Source organism: Lipotes vexillifer, unplaced genomic scaffold (assembly GCF_000442215.2).
Source record: "Lipotes vexillifer unplaced genomic scaffold, Lipotes_vexillifer_v1.1 scaffold46, whole genome shotgun sequence".
Lineage (NCBI taxonomy): Eukaryota > Metazoa > Chordata > Mammalia > Artiodactyla > Lipotidae > Lipotes > Lipotes vexillifer.
Window position 1 is genome coordinate 768,902 of NW_006799818.1, and position 13,812 is coordinate 782,713.

Consider the following 13,812-nt stretch of genomic DNA (forward strand, 5'->3'; position numbering starts at 1 on the left):
AAAAACAGGCATCAATAATTTATAAATGAGACTATCCAAATGGGCAATAAGCATAAAAAGCTGCCTACAAATTCAACAGCAGTCATGGTAATGCAAACTAAAGCCACAAAACTACTACATACCTATCAACATGCTTAGAATAAAAGACTACAGGTTGGTGATGCTATAGAGCTGAGAATGCTCACCTACCACTGACACTGGTAGGAGTGTAAGTAGTTTGACAACTTTGGGAAATGGTTGGGCATTACCTACCAAAGTTAATCATACACATACGTTATGACTCAGTGAATTCACTCGTGTACACCCATGAGAAATACTTAAACACGTGCACCAAGAAACAATAAATATTGAAGAACAGTCATACCAGCACTATATGTAACTGCCTCAAATTGGAAATAACAAAAATGCCTTTCAGTAGTCATATAATAAAATATGGTAAAGAAATGAAAATGAATGAACTATAGCTGAAAGTAATAATGCACATGAATCTCACAATGTTTCAGTGAAAGAATCCAGAACCCCGTTCCCCCTGCAAAAAAAAAAAAAAAAAAACCATCCTGTGTGAGTTCATGTAAAGTTCACAAAAGGCCAGGTTAAACTGAGCTCTTTAGAGATGTATACTGGTATGGTAAAACCATCAAGAAAAACAAGCAAGAGATTACCATTAAAGTCATGGTAGAGGTTATTTTTGAGCCTGAGAGAAGAGTAATTGGGCGAGGGTAGGAAGTTGGTTTTTAGGATACTGGAAATGTTCTTAACTTTTTGACATGAATAAAAATAAGAGTGCTCACCTTGTGATAAACCATTAAGCTGGACATTTTTGTTTTACTCTTTTACCCTGGATGGGCATGCCGTATTGCACAATAAGAAGTTTTTTTCAAAATGTAGGCTTCAGACCCTACTGTTGGCAAGGATTTTCCAAGCCTTTTCACAATTTCGTTGCCTACAAATGGCTAAGACTGGTTCTTAAATTCAGTTGGGAGAGAGGAAGTCATCCCACTCTGGCTTCGGACTCCAGCTGCCCTCTGGTTGTCTGTCTCTACCACAAATAATACGTTGATTCTCTGATCACCCGTAGCCCTCTACTGCTGTTCTATTCGATAAAAGTCTGGAGGGGAAGAGAGGTCAGGAGTAAAACTGCACTGCTCCCTAAAATACCAGTAACCTCACTAAATCTAATCCGAATTCCAACAAAGATGGTCAGATAAGTTAAAATGCTTTTCATTTAAACAACTTAATACTCACATTAAGAGCTTATTTCTACATGGACCAAATTCTCAAATTTATCTACATGGGATGGGCACAAATAAAACTGAAATATGTAAAATACATCTTCAGCACCCTCTAACCCAGTACTAACCAACAGAACTTGCAGCATTGACAGAAATGTCTATTTCTGCACTGATTATGTGGTAGCCACTAGCCATATGTGCCTACTGAACATCTAAAATGTGCAAGTGTGACCAAGATATTGAATTTGTAATTTAATTCAAAATTTAAATTTAAACAGTCACCTGTGGCTAGTGGCTACTGTGTTGGAACACACAGCTCTATTCTTTCTCTCCATTTTGGGTATTAACTCACTCACTAATTCTCTCCAGTCCTGTGCCGCTTCTCAACATGGTCTCATGAAGGGATAGCTACCAACTCAGTGGTCACTTGACTAAGACACTTGAAACTAGTTCCTCAAAACACTGACTTCATAAAAGAATCTACGGAAAAAAGCTGTAAGAATAAAATGATAGGTAGGGGGATAGGATATTTTGGAGAAAAGCCACCTGCTAGTATTCCTTCAAAAATAGAAGAGCTGCCTTTATAAAATGTTCATACTGTTATTAAGTTACCTGGATTTGACAAAAGCTCTAAAGACATTATGGTAATCAGAAAGAGTAGAATAAAGCAAACAAATTCATTTCTAGAATACAAATGAAGAGGACCAGTAATTGAAAGATTTCAAAATTTTATGTAATTTAAAATCAGGCCTATAATGAAAAAAACTTGTGTGGAAAGAGCCCAGTATAAGAAAACTTACAAAGGTATCATTTTATAACTTTCTAATTTATATTTCATATTCCAAGCTGAATAGCCAGAGAGTGAATCAATCTGGCACTGCACATTCATTGGCCTACCTTGCCATAATGAAAGTAAATTTTATAATTAGCTGGCTTACTTACTTTAACACTCTAAGTTAGAATTTTTTTAAAACTCAAACTTACCAGTTCCATCAGGTGTTTTATGGAAAGTAACACTGCTTCATTCGATGGTGGATCCATTAGCCTACTCAGAAAGTAAGCAATTCCACCTAGCCTTAAAATCTGGGGAGAGACAAATATAATTAAACATGTATCATATATTGACATAACAGTTTAATCCTGCCTGTGTCACTGACTCAAAATAAAGCATCAAACCTATACATGATTTTCAAGTTAGTTATTTTACCAGAATAAGTAAAAATTATATTTGTGATTCTATAAAAACATGTTTAAAGGCCAACATACTACTTTCTAACACCCACCAACTCTATTAATGAGAAAAGTAGCTGGTTAAAATCTCAACAAACAAGTTGATTACCAATTACCTACAAAATAAGGCAGCTAATTTTATCAAAATACATTAAGATGCTGAAAAAATGGTAAGTAGTCTATAATGAGGGATCTTAAGACATAACAACAGTAGCTAACAATTACTGGACACTTACTATGTGCCAGGCACTGTTCTAAGAATTTTATATGAAATTAATTTAAATAACTTGCCCAATACAACAGAACCAGCTTGCCACAGGATGATTTGGGATTCAAACCCAGGTAGTCTGGCTCCAGAGCAGTATGTAATTAAAAACTGTTTAGTCAATATCTGATCAAAGCTTTAAAAAATAATTTACAGTTGACCTTTTCTGAACTGCATGGGTCCACTTACACACAGATTTTTTTTCAATAAATATAGTACTTGCATTTTTATTTTACAGATTTTTAAATTAACTAAGCGTGGGGAAAGGTTTGTGTTCAATCAGAGATCACAATATGTAGAATCAAAAGAACTAGGGTTTGAGTCCTGATTCTATCCAAACTGTTTCAACTAACCACCCTTGGGTGAGTCATTTATCAATTCCTTTGTTTTTGAGGCAGAAAAGGTGGCAAGTGGATTTTCGGCAACCCTAATCCTCACGCTGTTCAAGGATCAACCGTACTAACACACAGAGAAAAACAAATGCATGGTAAAAACTCTTCCTGGCAGATTAGTATACTACTTTCCTCTATAAAAGATGCTGAAAACTAGAACCCTATTTACTTTCTTAACTCTCCCAGCTAATTTACCTTTATTTGTAAACAAAGTTCTTCCAAAGGCGTTCTCAAAATTTCTGGCAGTTGATAGTCATCTAGAAGGCTTGCTCTAAGACCATTATACAGATGATAGCAATGACCAGGTTGAACTCTTAAAAAAAAAGGGGGCGGGGGGTGTATTATCAGTGACTTTTTAGAACTCCAGAGAAAAGACTAGGCAGGGGAAGTAGTCAATATTTCTTTCAAGCCACACCATAACTAATTTACTTATTATTTCATTTTTATTAATCACATATTCCTTCTCCCCACCTGTTTTGAATAAGCTTAAATCCATTAACCCTAAGTCCTAGTTCTAAAAGATACAAGATTGCCTCCCCCTACCAATAATTTGGTTCCCTGTTTCTATCTTACAGATTCCAGACTTCTATTCATGATAACAGCAGTATACGTAGGTTAATCTCTTTGGGCCTTGTGAGCATTTTATGTAACAAATCCCGGTATTATGTTAACCTGTCTATATTATTTTAAAAGCTTTTAGGTATGTGCTATTTATTGAGTTCTCAGAGGGATGTTGGAAACGGTTATTGTTTGCACCTAGTGACCTTAGTGATACCATTCTTTGTACAATGTTAAGGACAGATATGAAGAGGTTAATGAATTCATTCATCTTCAAGCAAAATAAAATATTTCTGTAGGCACTTGCTGTTAAAGGAGGGGGAGGCCCTTTCCTATAGGAATAAATTAATTCTAAAAATCTTAGCTATTTCTGTCATGAGTCTACAAAGACCCATTATCTAGTATATTACATGTCTGCAGAAACTAAAAGTAAGAGGGTCTCCACTGAGGACCACGTAGTTAATATGGTTTGCTCTGGCCTTCAACACAATTATCAATCTAATTAGCTTTGCCAAAGGAATTTATATCTAGAGAGCCCACAAGGGACCATTTTCCATTTGAATTAAACACTGTGTGTGTATATATACATATATACGTATAACCGAATCAGTTTGCTGTACACCAGAAAATAACACACCACTGTAAACCAACTACATTCAATTAGGGAAAAAGCCCACTGTAATTCCACAGTGAACCTTCACCAGGATAGTAGGGATGAAGAATTAGATAAAATGTAATACTTCATTTACTCTATTTCCATAATTGTTTTCATGGATCAAATCTAAGGCCTAGTGTGCCTAGTGTGTTTACTATTCATTTATAAAAACGTGCCAAAACCCATTCACCACAGTGAATACTTTTTGAATCAGTATCCAGTAATGACAGGTCTGCATGGGAAAACTCTAATCCTGCCAGGTCCCCAATCAAGATATGCCCTGGTTAACTGATTAGAAGGTACACTTTGTGAATTAAGCCGTGACTATGCTCAACAGCACCAACTGCATAACCTAATAAACTACCTGGAAGTCAAGTTATACTGGGATAATCACCAAAGATCATAGCAAGTGAGTCAGAGCTTTAAAGATATAGTACCAACTTAAAGGACTGATAAAATGGTCTGTAAAATTTTCTTTCAACTCTCCTTTCCTTACTTAAGGCAGTATTTGAAGATTAATAGGAATCTTTTTATTCTACGTGTAAGAGGCAATATAAAAACTCTCTTCTAAAACTCCAGACGTGATTCTACTACTCATATGAGTAAGGGTGTAAAAATACTGTGAAGTATGCATTACAACAAATAATAACTGCAATTATTTGTGTTAAAGGCAAATCTTTTCTCCTACCATTAAAACAGAGATATTTCTATTTCTGCTATCACCACATCAGTGGGGAAAAGGTATTTTGCCTGCGCTTTCATTGGTAACTGATAGTGAAAACCCAGCACAGCTGTGAAGTATACTCATGAGGAGCCCAGACTGTGGAGCCAGACTGCCTGGCTTCAAATCCTGGCTCTGCTACTTACAAAACTGTGTGACTTTGGACAGATGACTTAATTTCTTTGCACCTTAATTTCTTTACCCTTAAAATAGAGATAATAACCTACACTTCATAGCATTGTGGTAAGGATTACCACATGTGGTAAGCAAGTTAATGTATACAAAGTATCTGTGAGATGATCTGACATTCAAATATTATTAATAGCTATCATTATTAGTAGTATATGCTTTTTAAAAAGAAACACAATTATAAGTAATATAGCTAATAACATAAAGAATATTAATTTTAATTAACCAGACTGAGGAATGAGAGGTAGAAATATTGTAAAATAGAAAACTTGGTAGGATAGTTTTCCCAAAGCAACTATGATTAAAACAACTTTCCCAGGGCTTCCCTGGTGGCGCAGTGGTTGAGAGTCCGCCTGCCGATGCAGGGGACGCGGGTTCGTGCCCCGGTCCGGGAAGATCCCACATGCCACGGAGCGGCTGGGCCCGTGAGCCATGGCCACTGAGCCTGCGCATCCGGAGCCTGTGCTCCGCAATGGGAGAGGCCACAATAGTGAGAGGCCTGCGTACAGCTAAAAAAAAAACTTTCCCATTTAAAAACGTGCTGCAGTTAGTTTTAAAAAATATGAAAGGTAACTGTCCTAAGTAAGTATTTTTAAATGCCACCAACACATTTTGCAAAACAAAATTTTCCTGTTTTTAAGGCTTCATTCAAAGGTCCCATCTTACCTTCCAGCTCGACCTTTCCTTTGTTTAGCATTAGCTTTACTAACCCACTCAGCAGACATTGTACTGATGTTGTTCTGTGTGTCAAAGTGTGTCTCCTTTATTTTTCCTCCATCTATTACATAAACTACATCATCTATGGTAATGCTGTTTGGAAAATAAATATATAAAAAATGTTAAAAACACATGAAAAATACATTAACTGATAACAGGCCTACAAACAGGGATTTTAAAGCATTTTTTATTAAATTAATTTGATTTTTAGCAGTTCTGGATTTTCACCACTCCTCCCAGTTACCAACATAAGGGGGATCAAGCACCAAATCACAGGCAGCATCAGCAGCTTCAGTGGCAGCACATAGGGCCAGTCTTACAGATCATGTGCTAAATTCTTATTTGCCTACAGCCAAACTTCACAGCTTGCTTGAGGACTTTTGTACCTAGCTTTATGAGCCCTCCAGTTCCATGATTTAATATCAGTTTCCACAGAACAACCTGTTGCAGCGACCATACTGGTATAATAGTACCTCCAAGGGAATACAATATATTTTAAATGCAGTATATAACTAATTACCAAACTACCAAACAATTCTACTCCCAACCAGAAAAACTGACCTCAGTCCCCATGCTTCTTTAGGAAAGCATTAAAACAACCACTTAATAGGCTATTTCTAAAGAGGCTAGAACATTAGTATACGTTGGAAAAAACCCCACAAAAACTATGTTCACTACCATAACTAAATTAAAATAGCTTTACTTTTAAGAAATTACAAAGTATTTTGTAGAAAAAAAGATTAAAGTATGTTAATAATTTATAGGGCTCAAAACTAATGTAATCATCAGTAGTTGGTAATTAGAACAATTTTTACCTAGTCTCTGCAATGTTGGTAGCAATTACTATTTTCCGAACACCAGGAGGGGTTCTTTTAAATACCTGTAAGAATATATACATCAAAATCCCAAAAGTAAACTAATTTCTGATACATCATTCTTGCAAATAGAGGAATTACTTCAGGTACTGTTCATTTTTAGCAATTCTGTGTTCACTGACATATGCATCTAATATTTATAGATATATTTATATGGTATACATCATCTTCAATACCAGAGAATTCTTTTGGTAAACCAAACTGAATCTCCCACAGATGTCAGAAACTTACCACAAACAAGATTTCAAATGAAATGTGATAATTTGAATATAGAGATAATTTGAATTTATAGATATTTAAGTAGTATATAAATTACTAATGATATTTAAATATGATAATTTAAAATTTGTTTTTTAACAAATGCTGGAGAGTATAAACGTCTTATTGTATAGTCAAACTTTTAAGGAAGAGGGACAGAAGTTTAAGGATAAGAATTATGAATTACCCAAAAGTATAAAGGTAAGATCACCAACCAACCAGGCAGATCATCAAAATGAATGTCAGCTGGCTGTGCCACCGTATACTAGCTTTTTGACTGGATTTTTTTAAAAAATCCCCTTCACATAGAGAATCCTACAATGTCATGACGGCAAGTACCACCTTGGGTGAAAAGCAAAAAAATGCATAAACTTATCCCCTCGTTTATAAAAGTGATAATCAATAAAGAAAATGCTGTTTGCCAGTCTAGTCACATATTCTCTAGCAAAAGAATAAATAATTTATGGTGAGGGTGTCAGAGATGGCAGTACCTCCACACTGGATACAACTTTTTCCAATCTTTGGAATCAAAAGTTCTCTTTCTTTCTTCTTCTCTTCCCTCAGGTATGCACTCTGTATCTAATCCAGCTGGCTGAGCCTTACTCAGGACTAAGGTACCAGCAAAAAGGATATTGAAAAGCTCTCAATAAAAAATGTCATGATATTTTCTTACAAAGAGTGGAAAAATGGATCCATCTCATTCTACCAGGAACTGCAAACAACAGAAAATCACCTTGCCTTTGAGAAAGCAGTGTTCATTCTAACTAGAGTAATCCCTGCATCTGACAGAGCCAAAACATCCAAAACCATAATAATACATTATTGACATCTCATGCCTGCAAATGTACTAATTCTGTTAAATCAAAATTTCAAATATCAAGCTGTACATGTCATAGATTATTAATTTCTAGGTTGAGTTATTTTTATTGGTATTCACATACCTTTTTCTTTTACTCAGGAAACCCAAACAAGTTCTTGGTAAAACCAATCTTTAAACGTTTCCCTAATGCTGACAAAACTAATTTGATTTGTGGATTACCCTCTCTTATTCAACTTTTTGTGCAATCATTCCCTGAAGACTTATTTGCAAAGGTTCTCAAAGAAGTATTTTTTTATACGGATTACTATTCGAAAATGTGCCTTAAAAAATAAAAGAAAATAAAACCTACAATAAGCAGTCCTTAAAGCCTGCCGCAGTTTGAAAGATAAATTTAACAACATACCTGTGTCTGGTTAACTGTAGGCATCAGTGAATGTAAGGGTATAATAAGAAACCTGTCTGAAAATTAAAAAGAAAATTAAACTTTAAGAGAAATACTTGCAGAAAAGCTCCATCAAAAAAATATGGAACAGGGACTTCCCTGGTGGCGCAGTGGTTAAGAATCCGCCTGCCAATGCAGGGGACATGGGTTTGAGCCCTGGTCCGGGAAGATCCCACATGCCGTGGAGCAACTAAGCCCGTGCACCACAACTACTGAGCCTGCGCTCTAGAGCCTGTGAGCCACAACTACTGAAGCCTGCGCACCTAGAGCCTGTGCTCTGCAACAAGAGAAGCCACCGCCAACGAGAAGCCCGCATACCGCAACGAAGAGTAGCCCCTGCTCTCCGCTACTAGAGAAAGCCCACGCGCAACACGAAGACCCAACGCAGCCAATAAATAAATAAATTTATTAAAAAATATATATATATGGAACGATGAATTCAGATGCTAAGCCACCTGATAATCAGACCAACTTTATTCTTTTTATGTTCTTGTTAATATTTTTTTGTTAATTCTAAATTCCTAAAGAATGCTTAAAAAAGTTGGAAGCTCTTTCAAATTATACTAAAAAAAATCATTAACTCCATTCCCACCACTAACTGAAGACCAAGGGTTTTGCTTAATATGGATGAATATGTTTGTAGACTTTGGGTAATCCTACTTTAATCATACAAAGAATATTTAAATTTTTAAAGCAAATTACTTACTAAATTTCCATGTCCTACTTAAAAATAATGAAATAGCACTGGTTAAATGTAATACATTCCAAAAGTGACCCACATTTAAAAAAGATAACTGTTAGGAATATAAGAAGTTTTAACTTTCAAAATAAAGTTGCTCAAGCCCATTCATGATTATTAGCCAATAGAAAGTTTGATGTAATACGGTAATGGGAAGGAGAGAATGTTAAGGAAACAAGGGTAAATTTCAGTTAGATATAGTTACCAAAGTGCAACCTGACTTACATCTCCAGCAAGTGTCCAAATGACCCCTAGATAGCTGTATTTCCCCCAGATAAAGAACTGTTGTTATTCAAAGGAGATATGGTGCTCCCCCATAGACTCTCTATGACCCCTCTGAACTTAAAAAGCAGTAAAATGCTGTCAAACAATTGGTATTGCTAAAAAAGAATGCTCTTAATTACTTGTCTCTGTGACACGATATGAAATACATCAACTCTAAATACTTAACTCGAATTGAACCAAGCCTTCAGATATAACTTCCAGTTTGCAAGGGAACAGAGGTAAGAGGATCAAATGAAATGATACCGTAAAGATTCAGACAGTTCCAGAATGTTGCAGACCTAGTCTTTCCCATTATGGGTAAAGTAAGGGGAGGATGGGAGTGATGTTCTAGAACTAGAGTAAATGTCTATCAGTTTGACTTTTTCTACAGTCTGAGCAAGCTAGCTGTGAAAGACACTTTAGGGGAAAAAATGGGAAAATCGGATTATAGACGATTATCAGATGATGTTAAATATTAGGTATGTTAAGTTTTTGAAAGTTTCCTTTAAAAGAAATTAAGCTGGTGGTGGAAGTATAAATTAATACCTCCATCCTTGAGAATAATTCAATTAGAAAGTTAATCAAGTCAATTATAATAATGTATAATGTCACACCCTTTCCCCACTCCCCCCAAAATGATCTTCCCTGCGTTCTTCTAGGAAAATATATATACACCCATATTTTTTAAGACAAAAAGTAGATCATACAATAGTGTTTATGACGGGGGAAGGAGAGGCTAAAATTGGAAGGTTCAGCCAAAAAAGTATTCCAATTGTTTAAAAAAATAATTTGGTTGTATAGTTCAATCACGGCTATACTTTTTCTATAGAGAAAGATTATCAATGACAAGGAGAAGAGAAATCAGTATTTCATTAGAGAGGAATCATGGTGATCAGATAAAAATATTTTTCCGGCTAGAGAATAAATAATTCTAATTATAAATAATTTTAAATTATTAATAAATTTTAAATTATTAATAATTACAAATAATTTTAATTATAGAGAATCCTTGAGGGCATTACCATGATGGGATTTAACAAAGAATAAAAAATATTTTAGCCAATAAAATTAGATCAAAATATTTTTTAGTGTTCTGTAAAAATAAAATGTATCAAAAGCACTTCAACAGAGTAAGGTTAGGAAGTATATTCAGAACTATAAAATACTAAATAGAATTTGCTTTGCTAAAGTTAATGACTCCTGTAAAAGCTTTAACTGAATTTCATAGGAGAAAAATGTTCCCATGCATTTCTCTAAGATGTAAGAGGTTATACCCCTAAAAACATGCTGTTAAACAATCAGAATCACCTAAGGACTTTTTTGTTTTTTAATTCAGATGTTCAGGTCACATTCTAATATTATGGGATGTCGGTATCTGCATTTTAAAGAAGTGCCATGGGTGACTCTGCTGTATAGTCAGCTGAGAAACAGTGGACTAACGGATAAATTCAAACTTCTTTTCTGCCCAACTAAATGCAGAAGTGAGTGAAAAACAAAAACTTCAAAGCCAACATCTTAACTTTATGAACTCAATTTTATTAGGCAAATTTAGAAGAGAGGAAAAATAGTCTCACCATAAAACTAAATAAGGAACTTCACTACATACCTACCATCTTCATCTCTGACGTAGAACTTCCAAGAAAAAAAAAAGAAAAAAGTAAGATCCAACTTTTGAAAAAACCCAACCTGGACTAAGACCACCAAGCTCAAATCAAAGAAAATAACCAGACTACATATGATTCAAGTACCACTCTTGGAATTACAATAAAATGCATTTCTATAATACCTGATTTAAACATCACTTGTGACATCAAGAGATCATGTAAAGTGCTGATATTGTCCCAACCTGGTAGAAAGACCAATATTGCACCATCCTATATGGAGGGGAAAGAACCATTACAAAGGATCACATAACAAAATACACTGAGCACAATTCTGTGCACAATTAAGTCTTCATTAAAATTATACTAGCTCAAGATAACTTTAGTTACCAATTATAACTAAAGAACATAAGTTCACTTTTTAAAAATAGGATTTATAATCCAGACATTTCACTTGTTTAGTCTTTTCTTCAAACAGGTCAAATGCCTAAATCTTTTGGTATTTTGAAATTCCTATTTCTGGTGTCAAAAGCCATTTCTTCCATAGTTAATTATTTTTTATAGCATTTAAGAAAAAATTTTTTTCATGGCCTTGATACAAAAATAAAATTGAAATTATATTTCAATTTTGAAACTTAAAAACAAAACTAACCTCTTCTTCCAAAACAATGTATCGAATAAGGGCAGCAATCAAATTCAGATCAACTTTATCATCATCCATCATTCCTATAACATCTATAGTGCTTGGAGAATACCTATCAAAGTCAAATAGAAAGCCATGAAATACTTGATAGTTTCCCGAAGTTTAACTTGCTATAAAATCTTATAATTAACTCAATCTGCAAATGGGAAAACATAATCAATAAATAGGAAAGAATTACTGGGATTATGATAGTGTTTACAAGTCAAATCAGTACAGTATTCAGCTAGAATATGAGACTTGCAATGCTATCCTTAAATGCGTACGAAATCAAGACAATCCTGCTTTTTGTTTTAGTCATTTAGCCACCGTGTTCACTTTCAAACAAAACAGACTTACCTTTTTCGCAATTCCCTTACATAACCTGGCCAGCGTTCTTTATAGATTGCTTCTTTTTCTTCTTTTTCTTGTCTATTTACATGCCCTTGCATGAAACCCCTCTTAAACTGGGATCTGTGTTCTTTTTGTTCTGGAACATATCTAAAATAAAAACATTCTTAAATAGCTTCACTTTTTTGAAACTCTGGTTTTAGCTAATATTCAATATCTCTGGCTATTTTACATTTAGGATTTTAAAAAGAAACTTTAAAGAACATCTTCACTATCCTTTCTAGTGAATGCTAGTTAAACATAAATTTACTGCCAAGTATTAACATATAAAATGACATTTTAGATAAAAATCATTCTTCTCTATCAAAGTATATAAACCTCTAGATCATCTTCAGCAATAAAAATTTAAAAATAACTAAAGTAACTCCATCTTTAAGTTTGAATTTGCTTTTAAATCAAAAGTTAACATTAATGTAAGTCTAAAATAAGTTAATGAATGCCTAGAAGACTCAGATTTTGAATATAGGAGGTTTCCAAACCTGACTGCACATAAGAATCCCCTGGGGAGTTTGTAAAATAGACTCCTAAATCCTATATTGTGATTTGGATTCAGTAGGTCTGGCTGGGGTCTGCTAATCCAGGAATTTTAATTAGTGCCCCAGGAGATTCAGACAGTGTAGAGATCTACAGACCCATGCTTGAGAACTACTTAGTTCTGCTCAGTCTCACAGACATAGTAATAGCAGAGCGAGAATCAGCATTCCAATCTCTTACGTGTCAGTCCAGTGCTATGCTTTCCCATGCTCCACCATGCTGCAGTGACTGCTAAAAAGAGGGCACATCTGCCCAAGAATGTCACCTACCGTAAGTGGGTTCTCAGAGGCATGGGAGTAGAGAGGGACAAAGAAAAATGAATGCTACACTTTAACCCCAAAGCCCCTCAGAGTTCACCTGGAGGAGAGCATCTAGATGGAATGGGGGATTTGGAGCATGGGCTTCGTGAGTCAGACAGAATGGGACTGATGTCCTTGCTCTGCCATTGACTAGCTGTGTGACCTTGGGCAAGGTATAAACCTCTGGTCTTTAGTTTCCTTATTTGAGAGACTAATACTCTTTTAACAGTATTGTATGAGAATTAAAAAAAAAAAAGTGATAAAGCACAGTGCCTGACACATAGCAGACACCCCAAAAGTATTAATCAATCCCCTTCCCTATTCAGTACCTGTGACCCAGGATTCCCCTAAGTCTTCGATACATATAGAGGCACCAACGTGAGGTAGGGCAACCTGAGACAGAGATTAGTCTAGTCAGCAGGATGGACCCACAGTTGGCTCCCTTCCCAGCAATTCCAAAAACAGAGGTAACCTTTAACCCCCCCTCCCCAAGAACCCAATCACAACCCTCCGTAACACCTCACCTACTTTCTTCCCTACTTCCCTGTAGTGCAGCTCTTCTTCTGGGAAAGGAACAGCTGGGGGCCTCTGCTGAAAACATCTATCCAATGACCACCGTACTTCACCTCCCCTCTTAGGCTGGCTAAAGAATGACAAGTGCACAGATACCGTCCTTTTACTTCAAGAGACTCCCCTTTGCTACAATTCCTTGTACACTCCCTGCCTTATGGGGACCCTAAGAAAGCAATCCATCTTTATGTAATTTCAGATTACTGATCCCTGGAACTTTGTTTTTATTGTCAAGCTGTTGCCTATTATTATCTTAGAAAACAACTGGTAAATGTGCTATGGTAGGAAATGGGACACATGGTAGAAAGTGGAATTGAGGAGCGAGAGCATAAAAATTTATAAGCATTGACGATAACACCAG

General features: G+C 35.5%; 1 protein-coding gene across 3 annotated transcripts in view; it reads right to left on the reverse strand.

The window, feature by feature from the left end:
* The window catches only part of DHX36 (DEAH-box helicase 36), a 49,939-nt gene that overhangs the window by 11,629 nt on the left and 24,498 nt on the right, over positions 1–13,812 (reverse strand). For 2 of the 3 annotated variants that reach the window (XM_007471987.1, XM_007471989.1), the window contains exons 10-17: positions 11,998–12,138; positions 11,611–11,713; positions 11,144–11,231; positions 8,316–8,371; positions 6,775–6,839; positions 5,909–6,052; positions 3,315–3,432; positions 2,217–2,315 (exon numbers count right to left, since the gene is read on the reverse strand). In XM_007471987.1, the coding sequence (XP_007472049.1) occupies positions 2,217–2,315; positions 3,315–3,432; positions 5,909–6,052; positions 6,775–6,839; positions 8,316–8,371; positions 11,144–11,231; positions 11,611–11,713; positions 11,998–12,138 (814 nt within the window). The remainder of the gene's footprint in view (positions 1–2,216; positions 2,316–3,314; positions 3,433–5,908; positions 6,053–6,774; positions 6,840–8,315; positions 8,372–11,143; positions 11,232–11,610; positions 11,714–11,997; positions 12,139–13,812) is intronic. The other variant, XM_007471988.1, reaches the window with a different exon arrangement.